Source organism: Mus caroli, unplaced genomic scaffold (genome assembly GCF_978045245.1).
Source record: "Mus caroli unplaced genomic scaffold, Mus_caroli_1 scaffold_4, whole genome shotgun sequence".
NCBI classification, from domain to species: Eukaryota; Metazoa; Chordata; class Mammalia; order Rodentia; family Muridae; genus Mus; species Mus caroli.
The window spans coordinates 25299548-25324176 of record NW_028227259.1 but is presented as its reverse complement, the minus strand read 5'-3'; the positions used below and the strand labels follow the sequence as shown (position 1 = coordinate 25324176).

General features: G+C 46.8%; 1 protein-coding gene across 1 annotated transcript in view; it reads right to left on the bottom strand.

Moving 5' to 3' along the window:
* LOC147005035 (actin-related protein 3B-like) overlaps window positions 1-10502 on the bottom strand; it is a 39770-nt gene extending 29268 nt beyond the window's left edge. Inside the window, exon 1 of the mRNA XM_085836135.1 lies at window positions 10427-10502. Coding sequence (XP_085692261.1) covers window positions 10427-10498 — 72 coding nt within the window. The 5' untranslated portion in view covers window positions 10499-10502. The remainder of the gene's footprint in view (window positions 1-10426) is intronic.
* Window positions 10503-24629: the final 14127 nt, after the last annotated feature.

Sequence of the window (24629 nt, the reverse complement as noted above, 5' to 3'; positions counted from 1 at the left end):
TGGACTCCAGAAAAATCAAATAACCCCATTAAAAAATGGGGCTCAGAGCTAAACAAAGAATTCTCACCTGAGGAATAACGAATGGCTGAGAAGCATCTGAAAAAATGTTCAGCATCCTTAATCATCAGGAAAATGCAAATAAAAACAACCCTGATATTCCATCTCACACAGTCAGAATGGCTAAGATCAAAAATTCAGGTGACAGCAGATGCTGGCGAGGATATGGACAAAGAGGAACACTCCTTCATTGTTGATGGGATTGCAAGCTTGTACATCCATTCTGGAAAATCAGTCTGGTGGTCAGAAAATTGGACATAGTACTACCAGGGTATCCCGCAATACCTCTCCTCGGCATATATCCAGAAGATGTTCCAACTGGTAAGAAAGACACATGCTCCACTATGTTCATAGCAGCCTTATTTATAATAGCCAGAAGCTGGAAAGAACCCAGATGCCCCTCAACAGAGGAATGAATACAGAAAATGTGGTACATTTACACAATGGAGTACTACTCAGCTATTAAAAAGAATGAATTTATGAAATTCCTAGGGAAATGGTTATACCTGGAGGGCATCATCCTGAGTGAGGTAACCCAATCAAAAAAAGAACTCAAATGATATGTACTCACTAATAAGTGGATATTAGCCCAGAAACTTAGAATACCCAAGATATAAGTTACAATTTGCAAAACACATGAAACTCAAGAAGAACGAAGACCAAAGTGTGGACACTTTGCCCCTTCTGAGAATTGGGAACAAAACACCCATGGAAGGAGTTACTGAGACAAAGTTTGGAGCTGTGACGAAAGGATGGACCATCTAGAGACTGCCATATCCAGGGATCCATCCCATAATCAGCCGCCAAACGCTGACACCATTGCATACACTAGCAAGATTTTGCTAAAAGGACCCTGATACAGCTGTCTCTTGTGAGACAATGCCGGGGCCTAGCAAACACAGAAGTGGATGCTCACAGTCAGCTAGTGGATGGATCACAGGGCCCCCAATGGAGGAACTAGAGAAAGTACCCAAGGAGCTGAAGGGATCTGCAACCCTATAGGTGGAACAACATTATGAACTAACCAGTACCCCGGAGCTCGTGTCTCTAGCTGCATATGTATCAAAAGATGGCCTAGTAGGCATCAGTGGAAAGAGCGCAATTGGTCATGCAAACTTTATATGCCTCAGTACAGGGGAATGCCAGGGCCAAAAAGTGAGAGTGGGTGGATAGGGGAGTGGGGGGGGTGGGTATGGGGGACTTTTGGGATAGCATTGGAAATATAAATGTGGAAAATACCTAATGAAAAATATTTAAAAAGGAAAAAAAAGCTATTTCTCTCTTGCCCTTTTGGGCTATTCCCTTCTCCCTCCCGTCCCTATTCCCTTCCCCCTCTCTCCACTTGTTCATGGCCCGCCTCTACTTCTCTACTCTCTACCTCTCTCTGCCTTTTTCTGCCACTGCTACCCTCTTGACTCCCCTCCCCTTGCCCTAAATAAACTCTATTCTATACTATAAAAAAAAAAGGAAAAAAAAAAGAAAATCAATCCTTATATGACTTCATAAAAAAAGAGAACCTCTCTCTCTCTCTCTCTCTCTCTCTCTCTCTCTCTCTCTCTCTCTCTCTCTCTCTCTCTCTCTCCTCTCTCTCTCTCTCTCTCCTCTCTCCTCTCTCCTCTCTCCTCTCTCTCTCTCTCTCTCTCTCTCTCTCTCTCTCTCTCTCTCTCTCTCTCTCTCTCACACACACACACACACACACACACACACACAGGGTGGATAACATCTGAAGCACAATGCCCAAGGCTGCAGGAGGGAGCACACAGAGTGGCTGCTTGTCATCTCCTACTCTCCCACACTCACTATCACCAGCCCCAGCACAGCACCGCACAGCACAGCACAGCACAGCACAGCACAGCACACAGCTCCACCTCCTGCCACCACACAGTGGCCCCAGTCTCCCTTCTTCCCTTCCCATCTCATGCCGCACCCACCCCATCTCAATGCTTTACTTGGCTCCTTGACTTGTTCTTTCTTTTTGAGTTATATTCATAAAGTCTGAAAGATGTTTTCTAAAGTTACAACTTGATTTCCGCTCAATGCCACAGCGATCAGGCCAGTAGCACATGACTGTGATCTCAATTGTTCGGAAGGCTGAGGCAGGAGGATCACAATTTTGAGGCCTGATAAGGTTTCAGAGAAAGAGAGTTCATGCCCACACTCAGCAACTTTAGACCCTGCTTCAGAATGTGAAAAAAGCAGAGACACAGTAGGCACCAGGGGCGCGGTAGGCAATAAGGAGAGACACAGTGGGCACCAGGAGCGTTGTGGGCACTACAGAGAGACACAGTAGGCACCAAGGGCACAGTGGGCACTAAGGAGAGACACGGTGGGCACCAGGGGCACGATGGGCACTAAGAAGAGACACAGTGGGCACCAGGAGCATGGTGGCCACTAAGGAGAGACACAGTGGGCACCAGGAGTATGGTGGGCACTAAGGAGAGACACGGTGGGCACCAGGAGCGCGTTGGGCACTAAGGAGAGACACAGTGGGCACCAGGGGCAGGGTGGCCACTAAGGAGAGACACGGTGGGCACCAGGAGTATGGTGGGCACTAAGGAGAGACACAGTGAGCACCAGTGGTGCAGTGGGCACTAAGGAGAGACACGGTGGGCACCAGGGGCAGGGTGGGCACTAAGGAGAGACACAGTGAGCATCAGGGTTGCTGTGGCACTAAGGAGAGACACGGTGGGCACCAGGAGTACGGTGGGCACTAAGGAGAGAAACAGTGGGCACCAGGAGTACGGTGGGCACTAAGGAAAGACACAGTGAGCACCAGGGGCATGGTGGGCACTAAGGAGAGACACAGTGGGCACCAGGGGCACGGTGGGCACTAAGGAGAGACACAGTAGGCACCAGGGGTAGGGTGGCCCCTAAGGAGAGACACAGTGGGCACCAGGGCGTGGTGGGCACTAAGAAGAGATACAGTGGGCACCAGGTGCGCGGTGGGCACTAAGGAGAGACACAGTGAGCACCAGGGATGTGGTGGGCACTAAGGAGAGACACAGTGAGCACCAGGGTTGCGGTGGCACTAAGGAGAGACACGGTGGGCACCAGGAGTATGGTGGGCACTAAGGAGAGACACAGTGGGCACCAGGAGTACGGTGGGCACTAAGGAGAGACACAGTGAGAGCACCAGGGCCATGGTGGGCACTAAGGAGAGACACAGTGGGCACCAGGGGCATGGTGGGCACTAAGGAGAGACACAGTAGGCACCAGGAGCACAGTGGGCACTAAGGAGAGACATGGTGGGCACCAGGAATACGGTGGGCACTAAGGAGAGACACAGTGGGCACCAGGGGCATGGTGGGCACTAAGGAGAGACACAGTGGGTACCAGGAGTATGGTGGGCACTAAGTAGAGACACAGTGGGCACCAGGGGCAGGGGGGCACTAAGGAGAGACACAGTGGGCACCAGGAGTATGGTGGGCACTAAGTAGAGACACAGTGGGCACCAGGGGCAGTGGGGGCACTAAGGAGAGACACAGTGGGCACCAGGGGCATGGTGGGCACTAAGGAGAGACACAGTGGGTACCAGGGACGTGGTGGGCACTAAGGAGAGATATAGTGGGCACCATGGGCACGTTTGGCACTAAGGAGAGACACAGTGAGCACCAGGGGCAGGGTGGGCACTAAGGAGAGACAAAGTCGGCACCAGGAGCATGGTGGGCACTAAGGAGAGACACAGTGGGCACCAGGAGTATGGTGGGCACTAAGGAGAGACACAGTGGGCACCAGGGGCACAGTGGGCACTAAGGAGAGACACAGTGGGCATCAGGGTCATGGTGGACACTAAGGAGAGACACAGTGGGCTCCAGGAGTATGGTGGGCACTAAGGAGAGACACAGTGGGCACCAGGGGCACAGTGGGCACTAAGGAGAGACACAGTGGGCACCAGGAGCACGGTGGGCAATAAGGAGAGACACAGTGGGCACCAGGAGTATGGTGGGCACTAAGGAGAGACACAGTTGGCACCAGGGGCAGAGTGGGCATTAAGGAGATACACAGTGGGCATGAGGTGTGTGGTGGGCACTAAGGAGAGACACAGTGGGCACCAGGGGCAGGGTGGGCACTAAAAAGAGACACAGTGGGCACCAGGGGCGCGGTGGGCACTAAGGAGAAACACAGTGAGCACCAGGGGTGCGGTGGCACTAAGGAGAGACATGGTGGGCACCAGGGGCACGGTGGGCACTAAGGAGAGACACAGTGGACACCAGGAGTATGGTGGCCACTAAGGAGAGACACAGTGGGCACCAGGGGCACAGTGAGCACTAAGGAGAGTCACAGTGGGCACCAGGAGCATGGTGGACACTAAGGAGAGACACAGTGGGCTCCAGTAGTATGGTGGGCACTAAGGAGAGACACGGTGGGCACCAGGGGCACGGTGGGCACTAAGGGGAGACACAGTGGGCACCAGGAGCATGGTGGGCACTAAGGAGAGACACAGTGGGCACCAGGAGTATGGTGGGTACTAAGGAGAGACACAGTTGGCACCAGGGGCAGGGTGGGCACTAAGGAGAGACACAATAGGCACCAGGGGCAGGGTGGGCGTTAAGGAGAGACACAGTGGGCACCTGGGGCACGGTGGCCACTAAGTAGAGACACAGTGAGCACCAGGGGTGCTGTGGGCACTAAGGAGAGACACGGTGGGCACCAGGGGCACAGTGGGCACTAAGGAGAGAGACAGTGGGCACCAGGAGTATGGTGGGCTCTAAGGAGAGACACAGTTGGCACCAGGGGTGCGGTGGGCACTAAGGAGAGACACGGTGGGCACCAAGGGCGCAGTGGGCACTAAGGAGAGACACGGTGGGCACCAGTGGCACGGTGGGCACTAAGGAGAGACACAGTGGGCACCAGGGGCATGGTGGGCACTAAGGAGAGACACAGTGGGCACCAGGAGCATGGTGGCCACTAAGGAGAGACACAGTGGGCACCAGGATTATGGTGGGCACTAAGGAGAGACACAGTGGGCACCAGGGAAGGGGTGGGCACTAAGGAGAGACACAGTGGGCACCAGGGCATGTTGGGCACTAAGAAGAGATACAGTGGGCACCAGGTGCGCAGTGGGCACTAAGGAGAGACACAGTGAGCACCAGGGGTGTGGTGGGCACTAAGGAGAGACACGGTGGGCACCAGGGGCAGGGTGAGCACTAAAGAGAGACACAGTGAGCACCCGGGGTGCGGTGGGCACTAAGGAGAGACTCGGTGGGCACCAGGGGCACGGTGGGCACTAAGGAGAGACACAGTGGGCACCAGGAGTACGGTGGGCACTAAGGATAGACACAGTGTGCACCAGGGGTGTGGTGGGCACTAAGGAGAGACACGGTGGGCACCAGGGGCAGGGTGAGCACTAAGGAGAGACACAGTGAGCACCAGTGGTGCGGTGGTCACTAAGGAGAGACACAGTGGGCACCAGGGGCATCGTGGGCACTAAGGAGAGACACAGTGGGTACCAGGAGCACAGTGGGCACTAAGGAGAGACACAGTGGGCACCAGGAGTATGGTGGGCACTAAGGAGAGATACAGTGGGCACCAGTGGCATAGTGGGCACTAAGGAGAGACACAGTGGGAAGCAGTGGGCACTAAGGAGAGACACAGGGGCACCAGGTGCGCATTGGGCACTAAGGAGAGTCAGTGGGCACCAGGGGCACGGTGGGCACTAAGGAGAGACACAGTGGGCAGTAGGGGCGTGGTGGACACTAAGAGAGACACTAAGGAGAGACACAGGGGCACCAGGTGCGCAGTGGGCACTAAGGAGAGTCAGTGGGCACCAGGGGCAGGGTGGGCACTAAGGAGAGACACAGTGGGCACCAGGGGCACAGTGGGCATTAAGGAGAGATACAGTGGGCACCAGGGGTGCAGTGGGCACAAAGGAGAGACACAGTGGGCACCAGGGGCAGGGTGGGCACTAAGGAGAGATACAGTGGGCACCAGGGGTGCGGTGGGCACTAAGGAGAGACACAGTGGGCACCAGGGGCAGGGTGGGCACTAAGGAAAGACACAGTGGGCACCAGGGAAGCGGTGGGCACTAAGGAGAGACACAGTGGGCACCACAGGCTGGGTGGGCACTAAGGAGAGACACAGTGGGCACCAGGTGCGCAGTGGGCACTAAGGAGAGTCAGTGGGCACCAGGGGCACGGTGGGCACTAAGGAGAGACACAGTGGGCAGTAGGGGCGTGGTGGACACTAAGGAGAGACACAGTGGGCACTAGGGGTATACCCAGGTGGTGGAGAGCTTGCCATGCAAACCTCAAAGCCTAAGGATCAATTCCTAGAACAAAGAAAGAAAAGAAAAAACAGCAAACCTCTTTAAAGCAGGATTCTGGCAAATGTGGTGGCTAGTGGCTCACACTCCTAATCTCAACACCTGGAGACTGAGGCAGCAGGACTGCCATGAATTAAAGACAGCCTGTGCTACATAGTGAGTCCCGGGCCAGTCTAGGCAACAGAATGCCTCAAAACACCCAGTTTTATGTTAAGGTCTGGTCAGTTCAGTGTTAGGGACAAGCACAGGACCCCTATCTGCCACCAGCTCAGTTCACAGGCCAGTGTGCGTCTAAATCATCAGAAAACATGCTGTCCCTGAAAAAATGTTCAACATCCTTAATCATCAGGGAAATGCAAATCAAAACAACCCTGAGATTCCACCTCACACCAGTCAGAATGGCTAAGATCAAAAATTCAGGTGGCAGCAGATGCTGGCGAGGATGTGGAGAAAGAGGAACACTCTTCCATTGTTGGTGGGATTGCAAGCTTGCACAACCACTCTGGAAATCAGTCTGGTGGTTCCTTAGAAAATTGGACATAGTACTACCGAAGGATCCAGCAATACCTCTCCTGGGCCTATATCCAGGAGATGTCCCAACCGGTAAGAAGGACACATGCTCCACTATGTTCATAGCAGCCTTATTTATAATAGCCAGAAGCTGGAAAGAACCCAGATGCCCCTCAACAGAGGAAAGGATACAGAAAATGTGGTACATTTACACAATGGAGTACTACTCAGCTATTAAAAAGAATGAATTTATGAAATTCCTAGCCAAATGGATGGACCTGGAGGGCATCATCCTGAGTGAGGTAACACAATCACAAAGGAACTCACACAATATGTACTCACTGATAAGTGGATATTAGCTCAAAAGTTAGGATACCCAAGATATAAGATACAGTTTGCTAAACACATGAAACTCAAGAAGAATGAAGACTGAAGTGTGGACACTATGCCCCTCCTTAGAATTGGGAACAGAACACCCTTGGAAGGAGTTACAGAGACAAAGTTTGGAGCTGTGACGAAAGGACAGACCATCTAGAGACTGCCATATCCAGGGATCCACCCCATAATCAGCTTCCAAACGCTGACACCATTGCATACACTAGCAAGATTTTGCTGAAAGGACCCAGATATAGCTGTCTCTTGTGAGACTATGCCGGGGCCTGGCAAACACAGAAGTGGATGCTCACAGTCAGCTAGTGGATGGATCACAGGGCCCCCAATGGAGGAGCTGGAGAAAGTACTGAAGGAGCTGAAGGGATCCGCAACCCTATAGGTGGAACAACAATATGAACTAACCAGTACCCTGGAGCTCTTGACTCTAGCTGCATATGTATCAAAAGATGGCCTAGTCGGCCATCACTGGAAAGAGAGGCCCATTGGACATGCAAACTTTATATGCCCCAGTACAGGGGAACGCCAGGGCCAAAAAAAATGGGAATGGGTGGGTAGTGAAGTGGGGGGGGGAGGGTATGGGGGACTTTTGGGATAGCATTGGAAATGTAATTGAGGAAAAGATGTAATAAAAAATATTAAAAAAAAAAAGAAAAAGAAAACATGCTATTACCAGCTCGTTCTTGCTCTGAACCCTCCAATGACTAGATACAACACAAAGGACAGTCCTGTGGGCTCCTAACAGGCTGGTGATATGAGTCACTTCGGGCTTATACACACTAAACCCCAAGTCCTCACCTAAAAAGCAGTTAGATGTCTCCCCTCCCTCCTGCATCCACTTCCCTCCTCCCAACCCCACCCACTGATGGGGAAGAACACAAGGCTGGGAGATAGCTCTGTTGGTGAAGTGCCTGCTACCTTTGTCCTGAGTTCACACCCACAGCACTCACGGAAAAGGTCAGGAATATTAGCAAACACACCTGTGAGAGGCAAGGCAGAAGGACCCACGTGGCTTGCTGGACAGACAGTATAGCCAGAGAGGAAAGCTCTGCCTCAAAAAGTAAAGCAGAGTCAGCACAATGGCTCTGCACTCTCCTCAAAGACCAAACCCTGAGTTTTTAGGATCTACACAGTAAAAGAGAGACCCGACCCGGTAAGCTGTGCTCTGCTGCACACCTGCATACCACAGCACACACATACCCTACCACCACCACACAAAATCTGTAAGTGTCATTTTTTTACTATAAAAATGAAGTAGAAGGGCTACAAAGTTATCTTAATGGTTAAGACCTTAGAGAGGACCTAAGTTTGATCCCAGCACACTTGTCTGACAGCTTACAATGTTTGTAACCCTAACTCCAGGGGACCCAAAGCCCCCTTCTGGGCTCTGTGGGCACCTGCACATATGTGGAAAACACGCATACACACACATATACCTGGAAGAAACAGGAAATTCCCAAAGTCACGTTCAACACTTGCAGATTCATAGTGCAGTGTGTGCAGTATGATCTACTTTGTATTTGTTAAATGGATTTGAATATTTTTAAAATTCACCATGGGTACCTATTTTTGGCAAATGGACTTTTCTAGGTTCACATGAAACTCCACCTCCGTTTCTTCCTAGAAACTGATTGTTTTTCCCATTTATATATATGCTAAATCAGGGAAGGGTGTGCATGTGTGAGAGAGATGGGGGGAGGGGAGGAAGAGGACCAAGAGGAAGACCAGGAGGAAATTAGAGGCAGAGACAGGAGAGAACAAAATCTTTCTGTCTGTCTGTCTGTCTGTCTGTCTGTCTGTCTGTCTCTCTCTCTCTCTCTCTCTCTCTCTCTTTCTAGGAAAAGTGTCCTGTGACATGCACTGCACTCACTCCACAAGCCTTAGGTCAGATCCCCTTTACGCAGAGGCAGAGAAGAGCCCTGGCACAGTAAGCTGAAGCAGGCAGAAGGCAGCAGTTGGAGTGGTACCAGGCCCTAAAATCCTGTCCAACAGGTAGTCAGTGATAAGCAGGAGCAGGGAAAGCGCCAAGCCCAGCATGCAGAGTCTGAGACAAAGGAACTCATGCTGTCAGTCCCCTGGCCTCCTTTAGTCACTATAACCACTCCAGGGAGGAAATACAGAGGCCTGTAAGACACAGAAGCCATGCCTGACAATCCCACCTAAGGGGCAGCTCAGAGCACCCTCAAAGACTGCCTTGACAGACATTAACTCTGTAGACTCCTTAACTATTAACCTTGTAGTTACCACCTTCTAAGCCAGACAACTCTAAAGAGTGTGTATGGGAAAACACTGAAAATCATTATAACTGAATTTGGAACCATTTAACAATATACTTGCACAGAAAAATCCAAAGCTAATTCATGTGAGTTTTAATATGCAGCTTACGTTGTACAGAGTTTCTGTTTACTAAGCAAGCATATTATACCTTAGGCTACCTTTAATGTAAAAGGACTGCTCCATGGAAGGAAACATTGTGTTAAATAGAACAATGAGATCTCAGAGATCCCAGGAGATATTTCTTCTCATTTCTCTATGCAGTTGTTGTTTGACAGGACACTTACATACCATCATCAGAGGCTGTAACTCAGATCAGTTCCCTCCTACAATAGAACCTAAACACTGGAAAGTGATCTCATGGCTGGGGTTCCTCTGCAATAACAGAATAATAGTCAGAGCGTCCACTCCTGAGGACACTGCAGGACATAAGAGCTTTCCTCCCAAGCCTCCCTCTCTGGACCTTATGCTTGAGGTTACAGTATTCACCCCTCCTCCCAGTCTAAGAGACCCACAGACAGCTCAGGCACACAGGGCAAAACCACCGGAAAGGTTCCTAAGCTTAGGAAAGCTGCAGGGAAAGTTTCCCTTCTACTACTGAGCAGAAATAGGGAAAGACTCTGAAGTAGCAACACAGGAAGTTGGAAAGCTGTCCTGAGGCACCAGAGAGCCAACAGAAGAGGCCACACTAAAAGCTGGGTTCATCCTGAAGCTGATGGTCCGAGGAGCCCCAGGCAGCCGGACTTTGCCCTTCCTGGTCTGCAAGATGCTAAGCCTTGTAGGATCTTGATATTCTTCTTGCACTTTCTGGTATTTGCCCCTAAAAGCAGCCTGACTCATGCAAAGTCTTTAGGAGGACTCTGCATTTAAAAAAGGAAATCTAAGTACTTTGGAACTCTCAGGAGTGTATTTCTCTTGGTTCCAACTACTCACCATTAAAAAGTAATGGTCCTCAGGCTCAGCACGAAGATACTTAAAGACCACTTGTTCCATGAACCTTTCCATAAGATCCCAGTCTTCAACAGGCCATGTCATATAGGCCACTGGAGCAAAAAGGGCAGAAGCAGCAGTGTCACCAAAGGAACATAGAGGAGGCTGTGTGCTCCCACAGAATGAAGGCCTTCTGGGGGGCAGCTCCCATTGACAAAAACATAAGCAACATACATGTATTTACAGCAGTGCCTCTCAGTACATGGAACTACCTGATGGCCGTGGCAGACCCATCTACCATGCAACTCCCTCTGGTCCTTCTGTGTTTACTGAAGACAAAGCGGCTTTGCTGGTGATGAGGTGGAGAAAAGGACACTTCGTGCACTGTTGGTGGACTGTAAAGTGGCAGAACTATTACAGAAGTCAGTGTGAAGGTTCCCAATAAGAACTAAACACAGAACTGCGGTATAGACCAGGGCTACAACTGAAGGACTCCAAGTCAATAAACTTCGGAGATAGATGCATGGCAATGGTGACCACTGTGTATTCACAGGAGCCAAGGAACGGGACCCAGCTAGATGTCTGTCAAAAGTGGATGAATTCCTTTTCAATGTAATATTGATACACAATGGAATCTTATCTAGCCATTAAAAAATGAAATCAAGGGGTTGGAGAGATGGCTCAGCAGTTAAGAGCACTGACTGCTCTTCCAGAGGTCCTGAGTTCAAATCCCAGCAACCACATGGTGGCTAACAACCATCTGTAATGCAGTCCAATGCACTCTTCTGGTGTGTGTCTGAAGACAGCTACAGTGTTCTTATATAAATAAAAATAAATAAATCTTTTAAAAAATTAAATCATGATGATTGGGGAAAAATGGATGTAAAGGGATATTATTAAGATAAATAAAATAGGCCAGACTCAGAAAAACAAAGATTGCATGTTTTATATATGGGACCTTGATTTAAATCATTCTCTCTCTCTCCCTCTGTCTGTCTGTCTGTCTGTCTCTCTTTGTGTATGTGTATGTGAGTGTGTGTGTATGAGTATATGTGTGTATGTGTCTGTGTATGTGTGTGTGAATGACTCTGTGTGCATGTCTGTGTATGAATGTGTCTGTGTGTGTATGTGTGTGTGAGTGTGTCTTTGTGTGAATGTGTGTGAATGAGTTTCTGTGTGTGTCTGTGTATGAGTGTGTGTGTGTGTCTGTGTGTGTCTGTGCATGTGTATGTGTGTGTGAGTGTGTGTGAATGAGTCTCTGTGTGTGCCTGAGTGTGAGTGTCTGTGTGTGTGTGAGTGTGTGTGTGTGTGTGTGTGTGATGAGTGAAAGCAAAGAGGGTACCATGGGAGGAAAGGAAGTGATCTTAAGGGAGGAGGGAGAAAAGAAGGATGGAGTTCATGTATCATAAGGGCAGAAAGGAGGAGTATTTGGAGGAGAGGAGGGAACTGGCAAGAATAGGTGGGTGGACCAAAGAGGTCTTGAGGTCATCAGAGGAAGTGAGAGAAGAAGAACAAAGTACAATGACACGTGTTTATGAAAATATCAGGATGCAATCCATCGCTTGGTATGCTAAATTTAAAAACTAATTTAAATTATTTCTTTAAAAACCACATGCATAGCCAGTCATGGTGGCACACACCTTTAATCTCAGCACTTAGGAGGCAGAGGCAGGTGGATTTCTGAGTTCGAGGCCAGCATACTCCACAGAGTGAGTTCCAGGACAGCCAGGGCTACACAGAGAAACCCTGTCTGGAAAAACCAACCCTCCCCCCCCCGCCACACACACACAACAAAGCAAACCCCATGCATTTAATATCAGCACTTCTTCTTAGTCACTCAGTCTTCAGTCTCCACATCTGACACGTATGTCAGTCAACATGCACCTTCCCAGAAGGGAAGGTCTTGCTCACCCTGATCACAACTGTGTGACTCAGGACTGTGCTAGCTCACTTGGTACTCCACTCTGAAATCCACCTCTTCAAAAACAACCCCCTCGGTTCAACTAACCACCTCCACCTGAGCATAAGAAACAAGAGCGTTCCACAACTCACAGGTACAGCCTCCAGACACAGCCATGCTCTGCTCCGTTTGGCTCTGCTCTTACACAATCACACTGCTGGCACAACTATACCTTGGTAGCGTAGGTAGGTTTGTCAATGGCTTCATCCCCTATGAAGAAATCAAGGTCATCGACTCCTCTCAACACCCACCTTTGGGCTTGATCAACTACCTTTGCGGACTCTAGGACGGCGATACCTGAGGGGAAACAGATGTTTTTCTTTCAATCTCCACGAGTTGCCTGAATTATCAGGAACAGTTAACATAATCTATATGTCCATATGAGTGAATGGTGATGGCTAAGGTTGTATAGGGGTTGGGATGCTCCCAGGGGTGTGGTGAGCATGTGAAGTAAGAGAGAAACAAACAGCTCTTTTCCAGTATCATCTCAGTGTGATGCAAGGGAACTGCTTTTAATGTTGGCACCGAAGCAATGTTATTCATCGGCCTCATCTGGAGGAGCCCCTTAAGAAATCAGGGGATGTTATAGACTATACACCCACTACAGGTTGATTATAAAATACAGTGCGGGGGCAAAATTCTATACAACATAGAAGATTAAGGGAAACTGAATGTGTATATATTCTTAAGTCATTTTAATAAAATGACATCAAATAGTTCTTAGATATAGAGTCTATTTATAGAGGGGGAGGAACTGTGCCTTCCAACTAAAATAAAGCTATCAGGTTAAAGACCCAAATCTATTGCAAAATGACAGATACAATTATTCAAAGAAAAATACCGCAGAAGATCTTAACAGTACATTTTTGCAACTACACTTAGTAATAAATAATCATATAAACTTTACTCCAGAATTAATATCCAATAAACTGGGAAACACTCCTAAGCCCTGGTCACAGTCGGAGCTCCCTTCAATTCCTCCTCCTCCTCGGGTCTCTGGGGAAAGCCATCCCCTGCTGGAAACATTCCCTGACTACCAAGCAGTGAGGCCATGTTCTCAGTGTCCACTGGCCCTTCCTCCTCCCATCAATTCATCCTTCATAAAGAGTACCAACCAATCCACCCCTGAGACTGGAGACCCTCCAAGTGCATCTTCTACTACATCTCCAGGGGTGGGCACATGCAAATTACTAAAGTAAGAGGCACAGAGAGTTAGGGAGAACTCTGCTGCTCCTCTTTGTGCACTGTCACCAAGTCATCAGGGGAGCCTATCAGGTAGGGACTATGTCATGCTGCTTCCAAGAAACAGAGCCAGGCTTTGCATCTGAGCAGCTGACACCAGTGAGCACTATGAAATGTGTGTTGTGTTAAAAGTCTACTCTTCTGAAATACTGATTGTGAATTTGGAAAATGGTCAAACTATGTCAAATCATTCTAACATAAGCCTAATTCTGTAATTATGCCAACAGAACATCCTAAGGGGTTTGGTGTATGTCTAGTAAAGCCACAGTCTCCACTGCCAATAAACAGGAGGTCCTCAGAGTTCCATCATGAGAATCCTGTGTGTGCCTCAAAAGGGAGGGTACGTGATCTTTCTGAAAGCCCCTTGCACACAGAGCTCAGGACTCCCAGGCTAGTTGCTCTGAAGTAAGTGCACTCAGCATGCACTCCATATTTGCAATGGAGACTGTGGCTTTACTAGACATACACCAAACCCCTTAGGATGTTCTGTTGGCATAATTACAGAATTAGGCTTATGTTAGAATGATTTGCATCCCACCACCCCCTATGCAGGGCTGCACACAGTACATACAGACACTCACCAGGAACACAGAGCACCAAACTGAACACCACACTGAAAATGTGCCTCAACACTTATGGGCAGTAAGATGGAACCACTGAGGGGAGAAATCGGAAACACTGTAACAATGGATTCATCCAGTAAGTTACCTTCTAAAAGTCACTCTAAAGCAGTGTCAGAGTGAATAAGGACACAAAGTGTTCCTTAGAACAAATCACAATGGGGACAAGGCACACACACTCAGGGGTCCTAACTCACCTGAAGTGAGAGGTGGTGAAACTGTATCAAAGCCTCACACAGAGCCACCAAGTGGCCTTTCAGAACCACAGGCTCCATTTCAGTAACTTACAGACCACCTGGTGTGTGGGCCTGAGACTGTCAATCAAAGCCAGGCATAGCTAACCCTGGGCAGCATATCTGCTTTTCAATTATGGGGCTGGAAGGGAAGATAACAGAACAAAATTCAAATGTTTATTCCCTAGCAGGTTGTGTCCAGCTTTTAGCATTGCTACACAAAGCTGTCATCTACAAGCTCACTGCACAACTGAATTAAGTGAATCTGTAACTTTGTGTCAGCCTTATCAGCCTATGCTGCAGCACAGCCCACTACTTCCACAGTGGGAAGTTTAACAAATCCAACTACTCGCCTATCTGGAATTGTAAGATGCACTTTGTGGAAAATTCATCTTAAAAACTTTTCCAGGGGTTGCATGTCGGGTTGGGGGTAAGGGCACTTGCGACCAAGCCTCATGACATGAGTTCAACTCCATGACCAACCGGTAGAAGGAGAAAACTGATACTAGCAGCTCGTCCTCTGACCTCTGTACACACTGTGCCACAAGTACACACACAAACACACACACACACAGACCAATAATAATAATAATAATAATAATAATAATAATAATAATAGTAATAATAAGTAAATGTAAAACATTATTCCAAAACAAATAAGTATACACATAACTTATTTCTAAAAGTAGAAAAAAAAAAAGAGGGTTTTCTAACACCCTCAAATGATTACAGAGGCAGAATTAAAGCAGCATTTAAAAGTGAATGGGAAGTCTTTTTTTCCTGAGAAGAGCATCATGAAGTAAAATATAGCGAAATATAGTGAAAAGAGAAGGATACAAGAAGGGCCTGAGAGATGTCTCAGTGGTCAAGGGCGCCTGCTCTCACAGAGGACCTGGGTTCTATTCCCAGGACCAGTTGGCTCACAATCACCTGTAACTAGAGTCCTGGGGAATCTGGCACCCTCTTCTGACCTTGTGGGCAAGAAAGGAATGTGGTGCACAGACATATGTGCAGCAAGATACACTCACACAGAAAATATATTTCTAAAAAAAAGGAAAAGATAGAGTTATTCTACTGTCTGGCAAGAACAAGCTTAATTAATTATGTATAAATTTCCAATTAAACTGTCAAGTTAGTAGTACAGAATGGGGGGGGTGAGGGAAAAGATCCCACAATTCATAGCTCAAGTCTGCCAAGAATCTGGGGGCAAAACATGAACCCAAAGGGAAAGAAAGCCATAGCCCAACCCCACCCCAGCAAAAGCCTAAGACTTGACAGGAAATAAAGGAGCACAAACAGGAATTTAAATGACAGTAAAGTAAATCTTATCCCTCCCTGTTCTGAGCCCAGGCCCTAACAGAGCTAAGTTTTGGTGGCATGGAGGGGAGGAGAGGGGACTAGAGATGTGGGAGAGAGGAAGTGGGGGAGGGAGATGGTACTTATTTTCATAATTGTATGGCAAGCAATAAAATCCAAGCAAAGCAATAAAGACACACAAGCTTGAGCTGGAGATGAGGCTCAGTGGCAGAGCACTTGTCTAACCTAGGTTGCTCAGCAACCCTAGCACCCACTGCAAGCTACAGAGCCCTGCCCTCCTCCCCACCCAGCCCTAACACAGACCCTTTCCAACTAAGTGTCCAAAAAGGCCAAGAGGAAACCTTGCCCTTTGACCCCAAATTGCTAGAAACAAAGAGACATTCCTCCCTTTAAACAAAATAAAGAATCTCATAGCATATTAAACCATATAGCAAGAACTTGAAACATCAACTTAAATCAGATTGGATGGAGATGTCACAGATCTTACATTAGGAAACAGGGGGCCCTAGAACAAGTCCATAACACTCTTCAGAAGTTTCAAATCAAGAACTGCGCACCCCCATTGTATCAAAGTCAGTTCCCTGGAGCAGAATAGGATTTTTCTGTTTAGTAGCCTCACTTTGGTTTTTGAGACAGATCTTCTTTCTGTGTGATCCAGGCTGGCACAAACTCTCCATCCTTCTGCCTCAGCCTCCTGATTGGATTATAGTGCTGGGTTATCCTGCCCAGCTCCCAGACTGTTTCTTTGTAACTAGTTTGTTGTTACTTCTCTTTTGGGTTTTGTTTCATCTGAGGAAAGCTGCTCAGTAAAAACCAGACTCTTTATGACCTCTTCATGTTTATTTATTTTTTGTTTTTGTTTTTGTTTTTTGTTGTTTTTGTTTTTTGAGACAGGGTATCTCTGTATAGCCCTGGCTGTCCTGGAACTCACTTTGTAGACCAGACTGGCCTTGAACTCAGAAATCTGCCTGCCTCTGCCTCCTGAGTACTGGGATTAAAGGTGTGCACCACATATTTTTCAATCATACTTCCAGGCATTAAGTTTTGCTGAGCATGTCTGTATTTGTTTAGTGGACATTGGTGGGGCCATCCGTGGCACTGCTGAAGTGAATGAGATCTTGCTACCTAGCTTTTTTGTGGATCTCAGTATGAGCAAAGAAACAAAATCCAAGTGTCTGAACAGACTTCTTGTGTTCTGCAAATACTGTGTTCTGCAAATATTAAAAACGTGTTCTGTATGTGTGTTTTAAGTAGTCATCGAGTGTATCCTTAAAGTAAGACTTCAAGTACACAGAGAGTAACTGTTTGTTTAGCACATTTGGAGTTATGATAAAATAGTTAGAAATACTAAGAATGTCAAAACCATCACAGCAGAACTGTAGGAGTCAAATTAAACAACTGCCTTTAGAAAAACAATTAAGTGTTTAGAATACACCGTGTCTTATTATTTTAAATCATTGTCTTAAGTTTTCTGTTCAGAAAGTAAAAAATGGGATATAATCAAGATGAAGAAGATAAACTGTCCTGGTCCTGCTGCCTCTGCCTCCCAAGGGCTCATTCCAGACATGTGTCACTGGACACAGATCTTGGAACATTGTTTAAACCTGAAATAGCACGGCCATAAACACCTATATAGAACCACTAATGAAACACTAAAACTGTGCTCTCTTCAAAGTCAGTAAGACAAAGTTCTAATTACTGTTTTAATAGAAGTTCTAGCCCTCATAACACACACACACACATACCCATAGACCAGCAGGATGGCTCGGTGGGTAAAGGTGCCTGCCACCAAGCCTGACGACCTGAGTTCAATCCCTGGGACCCATGTGATAGAGGAAGAGAACTGACTCTTGGACATTGTCCTCTATCTCCATATGCATAGTATGGCATGTGCACCCCACATACAATAAAGAAAGAAATGTTCCAAAAGAACGAGCAAATATTACAAACAGCCATGATAAGGAAGCAAAATGAAGACCAGAATCAGAATTAGAATTTTTAGAATTAGAATTAGATTAGAATTAGCCAAACAGCCATTATTTGCAAGCAATGCAATGGCCTGCCTGCAGATGGGGCTGGGTGATGGCCCAATCAGTAAGGCGCTTGCTGTGCAAGCAACAGAACAGAATTTAGCTCCCCAACATCCATGTAGAGGCCGAGCAGAGACTTATGTATGCAGAGTCCCAGTGCTGGGAAGGCAGAAACAGGAGTTCACTAGCTGGCAGGGCAGCCTAGCAGAGTTGATAAGATCCAAGGTAAGAGAATGATACTGTCTCAAAAATTAAGATGCAGAGCAATGAACAAAGACATGAACATCAACCTCTCGCCTCTGTCCACAGGCATTCACAGATGCTCATGTCCACACAGCACATATACCACAAAAACAGTCAGGGGAGAGAGAGGAAGGAAGGGAGGGAGGGTTTAGCTGTAGACTATCAAACAAATGTTGCTGCATGCAAAAATAACTTACAAATCTCAAAAATGTTATGATTTATTTGATTTCAAGTTATGCATGTGTATCGGCATTTGCATGTAGGAATGTACATGTGTCTCACAGAGTCCAGAAGAGGGCATAGGATTCCCTAGAGCTGGGCTTACTGGCAGCTACAGTAAACTGCGCAACATGAGTACTGGGATCTGAACTCAGTTCCTTGCAAAGAGCAATATGCGCTCTCAGCTGCTGCAGTCCCGAGAGTGTGCTTGTGTGGCTAGCAAGAACTAGTCAGAAAGTTTAATTATAAAAATAAATTTACACACAATAAAACATAAAAACTGCTATAGATAAATTTAACCAAAAAAGCATGTGGAAGAATATAAAGAAGATAAAACTTTTTTGAAAAACTCACAATACATGAATGAACAATGGCAACACCTGCTCTGCCTTCATGAACAGGAAATGAAGACTCAATTCTTATTCATGAATATCAAATTAAATGTAAAAATCTTAAATTAGCCTATAAAAAGAGTATCTCAAATCAAGATCCCTATTAGTTTTTTATAATTATCTAACTGGTTCTAAAATTTACAATCTAAAGGAAAAGCCAAATCATTCTGAAAAAGGAAGGAAGGAAGGAAGGAAGGAAGGAAGGAAGGAAGGAAGGAAGGAAGGAAGGGAAGGAGGGAGGGAAGAGGGAGGAAGGGAGGGAGGGAGGAAGGAGAGAGGAAGGAAGGAAGGAAGGAAGGGAGGGAGGAAGTGAGGGAGGGAGGGAGGGAGGAAGGGAGGGAGGAAGGGAGGGAGGAAGAAAGGAAGGAAGGAAGGAAGGAAGGAAGGAAGGAAGGAAGGAAGGAAGGAAGGAAGGAAGGAAGGAAGGAAGGGAGGGAGGGAGGGAGGGAGGGAGGGAGGGGGGGAGGGAGGGAGGGAAGGGAGGGAGGGAGGGAGGGAGGGAGGGAGGGAGGGAGGGAGGGAGGGAGGGAAAACATCAAACCCACTAGAGAAAACTGTGTAACACAAAATGGGGTTCAAACTGCATTCCTGGAGCAGAGACAGGTAAACACATCAATGAAGAAAATAAAGACCAAATGTTCCTAAGCATAGGCAGGCATGGTGCCTCACATCTGTAAGCCCAGCACTCTGGAGCCTGAGGCAGAAGATTAACAGTTCTGAGCTATTTGGTAAAATCCTATCTCCAGAACAATATTACCAAGCATAAATGTGACCACGGTGTGACAGAAAAGGAGTGTCAAATGGGAGTGCACTTGTTGATCACTGGTTCGGAGCAGGGGGGAACTGGCCTAGACTTAGAAATAAAATCAGCTAGCTATCTTTCACATGAATTCAAAACTTAATTCAGAAAATCCACAATTCCTTTGGAATTGGAGTGCACTTTTAAAAATAGCAACATTATGAGCTGAAAAATATTGAAATGTTTGACTCTATCAAATTTAAAATTTCACACTTTAAAAATGTCACAGTGCACTTGGAATGTAGCTCAGTGATTAGTACACACAAACACCACAAAAATAAACAAATAATCACAAAAATAGGAATAATAACTGTAACAAATCAGTACATGATGCCTAGTGTCCCCACAACACAAAACTTGCCAAAAATGCAATTTAAAAAAATGGAAAAAAACATGAACAGCTAAGGAATGATGCTCAGGTTTACCCCTAAGCATAGAAATCAAATTCTAAATGCCAGGTAACTTTACATTCGCTGGAGCTGCCAGTGAGCAGAGACCAATACTGGATTCCTGAGAAGCCAGCTGCAGAGCAGCCACACAACCAGAGCAGCTCGGATCCCTGCTCGGGCAGGTGGGCAAGGCCACCCGTTCTATATAATAGAAAAACTGGAAAATATTTGTGTTGCTAAAATGTTAGCTGGACCTAATGACCTATGTCTGTAATTCCAGCATGGGGAAGCTGAAGCAAGAGGAGTCTTCAAAAGGAGGCTAAATTTTATAGTCTCACTAGACTTGGCTTCAGAACTGCATACATTAGCAGTTATAGAAACTAAAGACAGCACTGAAGAGGTTTTCTTAAGATAATGCTGAAACGTTGTACGAAATTGCTTTAAAGATTCACAGCACAGTGGACCTTTATACATAGGACATAACGCTGAAACATAACACTATAATCTAGGCAGAAAATATCCACCAGAGGAAGGAACAGGAAGGAGGGGCTGAGACTGAGCCCGAAAGGTGTCATCACAGACAGCTGTCATCTGTGAACCTCTCTTCAGGTGACAGCATAGCAAGCAAGTTCACTTACACCAACTAAAACATTCCAAAGCCTGTGTCCAGTTCAGGCCAGCGCTGGCCAGCACTTCCTTATGGAGCACCTGACTGTATGTGTTTACTTAACAGGAAGAGGAAATGTTAGTGTGCTTTTGTGGGTGGGATCCGGGAGCTTTCCTGTATTTTCTCTTTCATTTAATTAAACAAGCCAAAATATTAAGGCTATATTTAATTTCATTGCATTAAAAATAACAGGCCAGGAGTAAGAGTACACATCTTTAATCTCAGCATCAGGAGAGCAGAGGCAGGTAAAGCTATGTGAGCTATAGGCATGGAGAGGTCCAGGCCAGCCAGGGCTACACAGTAAGATCCAGTTAAAGAAAGAACAGCAGCAGATGCTACCTCAGGCCCCTCTGCTGGGAAGCCCTCATCCCAGAATGCACCTAGTCTGAGCTGTTGGCAACTCCCCAGGATGCAGTGAGCACAGGGAACTCGCCCCCTCAACCCCGCCCTAGTCACTGTGCAGTTCACATTCTCTGTTCACTGCCCTCTCTCTTTACTGTGGTGCTCACGCCACTCTCCTCAGCTTAAGCCTTGCACAACAACCTCAAAGCAAAAATAGGAAAAATAAATAAATAAATAAAGTTAAAACAATGAGGCCAAGACTACACAAAATCTTCAAAAAGTGAGGCCTGGACAGATCTACTGACAGTATAGTTCAAGTAGCCAGGCCCTGATGGAAGCCCTCAGGAGCCTGTAAGCATTCCTGATGTGCAAATTGAGGTGCCCTAGGAAGACAATGCAGTCTATCCAGACTCAATCCCATCTACTGCCATGGATGGGGGCTCAGCTTCCACCTGTCCAAGTCCACATCCAGCCTGCAGCCCCTTGGATCACAGACTTGCTTCTGCCCTGATGCCTGCCCTCCCTCCCTCCCTCCCTCCCTCCCTCCCTCCCTTCCTCCCTCCCTCCCTCTCTCCCTCTACTCCTCTTCTTATCTTCCTCCCTTCTTCCTCTTTCTCTCTCTCCTGCACTATGGGACATGAGTCTGGTGCAAGCCAGGCCAGCCCCAGATCCATCCCTCCTGAAGCCACTTCAGCTCACACATCTTCAAACCAGTCTTGTAAATGAGAACTCTGCAAACAGAAACCTCAGCACAAAAGCGAGCAGTGGGTGAATGAATGGTCCAGGGTGACTGAGGCCTTCACCTACCTCAACACCCACATGTCTGCCCTAACACCTTCAACTGTGTTTCTAGCAAGGCTCTCCCATAAGAATGGCAGCCAACAATACCATGGTTTGGGGCTAGAGAGATGCCCAGTGGTTCAGAGTACATACCAGTCTTACAGAGGATTTGAATTTGTCTCTCAGCACCCATCTCAGGTGGCACAGAACTGCCTATAAATCCAGTTCCAAGGGACTTGATATCCTCTTCTGACAAAGAAAGGAGTTTGAAGGGATCAAGAACAGGCATGCTGCTAATGATGTCCAGGTGACAATCACCTCCCATAGCAATGCTCAGAGTAAGCAGCCCTTCCCAGGAAGTGGGTGATGGTCTACAAGAAGACACTAAAACCATTACAACACCTCATACACAGAACTGGGCTGCTTTCAAAGCTGAGGAACACAAGCCTTGAGAACCCAAGGGAGAGCTTTACTTACATGACGGGATAATGAACTGTGGTTCAGTGTTGTCTGCTGTCTTGATCCCTTCAAACTCCTTTCTTTGTCATTGGCTTTCTAGTTTCACATCTGGAGGCTACCAGGGGGCTTTTCATTATTTTCTAAGTGTTCTAACTGCCTGGATCTGTCTCTCTAGTTCCTTAAGGCTGATCTGTAAACTTAAGGAAACACAGTTTCATGGCCTGGCTGAGTGTCAATCCCATGGCATCAGTCACTGTTGAAACATTTTTTGTTTATTTGTTTGTTTGATTGATTGTTTGTGGCAATGAAAGAGGCCTATGATTACCCTTTCCATACCATTTAGCCAAGCTTAGTGTACCTAAAAGCACAAAGTCATCAACACAGGTTTAGAAGGCAATGCTCCAAACCACACCCCACTCATGCTGTCATTATAAGCTCACCAAGTCTAGAATATTCCCTTGAAGTTAAACACACACACACACACACACACACACACAGAGAGAGAGAGAGAGAGAGAGAGAGAGAGAGAGAGAGAGAGAGAGAGAGACTGTGCTACCTGAGAATTATTTGAAAGTAGTTGCAAAGTTTACAGTATTAGCTTGTTGGTTCAGAATAGAAGCATAAATAATGTTCCTGTCTTTACCTCCGACCCTTGACTCTCAGCGAGCTTTCATATTTTTCTGACCTTCACAAGAACACAAAGAAGATACAGTTGTCCCAGTTTTGCAGACCAAAGAACTGGGGCACTGAAAAGCTAAGCTACCCAAACTAAAGAGCTGGTGAAATGCAGAAAAGAACCTATGCCTGAGCTGCAGCTACCTCAGCACGGGCTCTGTGCCAAGGCCTTACTTCCTCACTCCCTAAACTTTTGAACTGACTACGGAATCTTCTTAAACTGCCATGGCATATGTGTAGACACAGCCCCTGCCATCTCCTGAGGATGCGACAGGAGCATCTCTTTCCCATCTCCATTCAGGAGAATGAAGCCCACTTTCTGTCAAGATACTCTGATAGATTCCAAAAGCCTGTACGAAAACAACTGCCAAAATACTACTTTCTGTTCCAAAAGCATTCGATAATCTCCTAATTATAAAGGGTAGGATTGTAAAACATCACTCGGACCAACTGCTGGAAGGGTACACAGAAAAGCAGTCTCAGGAGCTTGAGGAGTCTGAGGGCCCCAACTCAGCTGATCCCAGCTGATCCCAGCTCTCATTGCAGACAGCCTTTGCTTAGAGTGGACAAAACCCTCCCTGGGACTACAAAGAAATAATGAATTTGTTCTCATTTACAGATTATTTCAAGATGTTTGATATTAAATGCTTCCACTTGACATTTCTAAATCTTCTTAATTTTATGATTTTTTAAAAAAATATACTTTTCCCTATGCTGACTTTGGTATTTTAAAAAAACATATCAAGTAATACACACAAGCTGGCTACCCTTGTACCATACCTATTGTCCATCCTCCATGGAGTGTGAGTTCTTCAGACTACAGGAGAGGGAAAAGCCAGACCCCTACCACACTAGACCACAAACCCAGGAGTGTATAACCAGGGATCTATAACTGCAGATACATTGTAGCAGAGAATGGCCTAGCTGAAAGCAATGGGAGGAGAGGCCCTTGGTCCTGTGGAGGTTTGATGATCCAGTGTAGTGTGTTTCTCAATCAGTAGGGCAAGAAAGGGAGGGGGTGTGAAGGAGAATCCTCATCCAGGCAGAGTGGAGGCTGAGAGTGCAGATTGTAGTTTGAGGGGTTAGTGGAGAGTAACCAGGAAGTGGCATATTATGTGAGATATAATCCAATGGAATGATTAATAAATACATTTTTAAAACACACACATATTCCAGGCATTTAATTTTTACCAGTGAAGACTCAGTACCCAGCTCATAGTGTCAGGGAAAGCACCTAGCTGACCCTCCTACCCTGATGAACTCCCAGTAGGAAAGCATTCTTTATCCCTGTCCACACTGTCTTAAATATCCTTCAACTTAAAGTACTTCTTTCTGAGGCCAGACAGTAGTGGTACATGCCTTTAATCCCAGCACATGGGAGGCAGATTTCAGAGTTTGAGGCCAGCCTGGCCTACAGAACAAGTTCCAGGACAGCTAGGGCTATACAGAGAAACCCTGTCTCAACCCCCCTGCACGCCACCCCCAAAAAAGGCCATTCTTCTGTTTAGTTATATTCATTCCCTATCAACTGGTAGGTTGCTCTACTTCTGGAAGTGGTGTTGACTTTATTTTGCTTTGCAATAAATGTGTGAGATAGGGATGAGCCATAGGACAAAAATGTACACTGAACAGAAAGCTCTTGGATTACAGGTCTGTGCTAGGGCTGAGCTACACCATAAAAAGTTTTTTATTCTTTTTTTCTTTCAGAAATTAACACAATCTTGGGGTTTACAATGTGACCAAATATCCTGCAGTATAAATTAACCATATTCCCTCCCTTATAGAAATCAAGCTCTCTGACAAGTATCCTGGTAGTTTCCAGGCATGTCTGAGTGCATC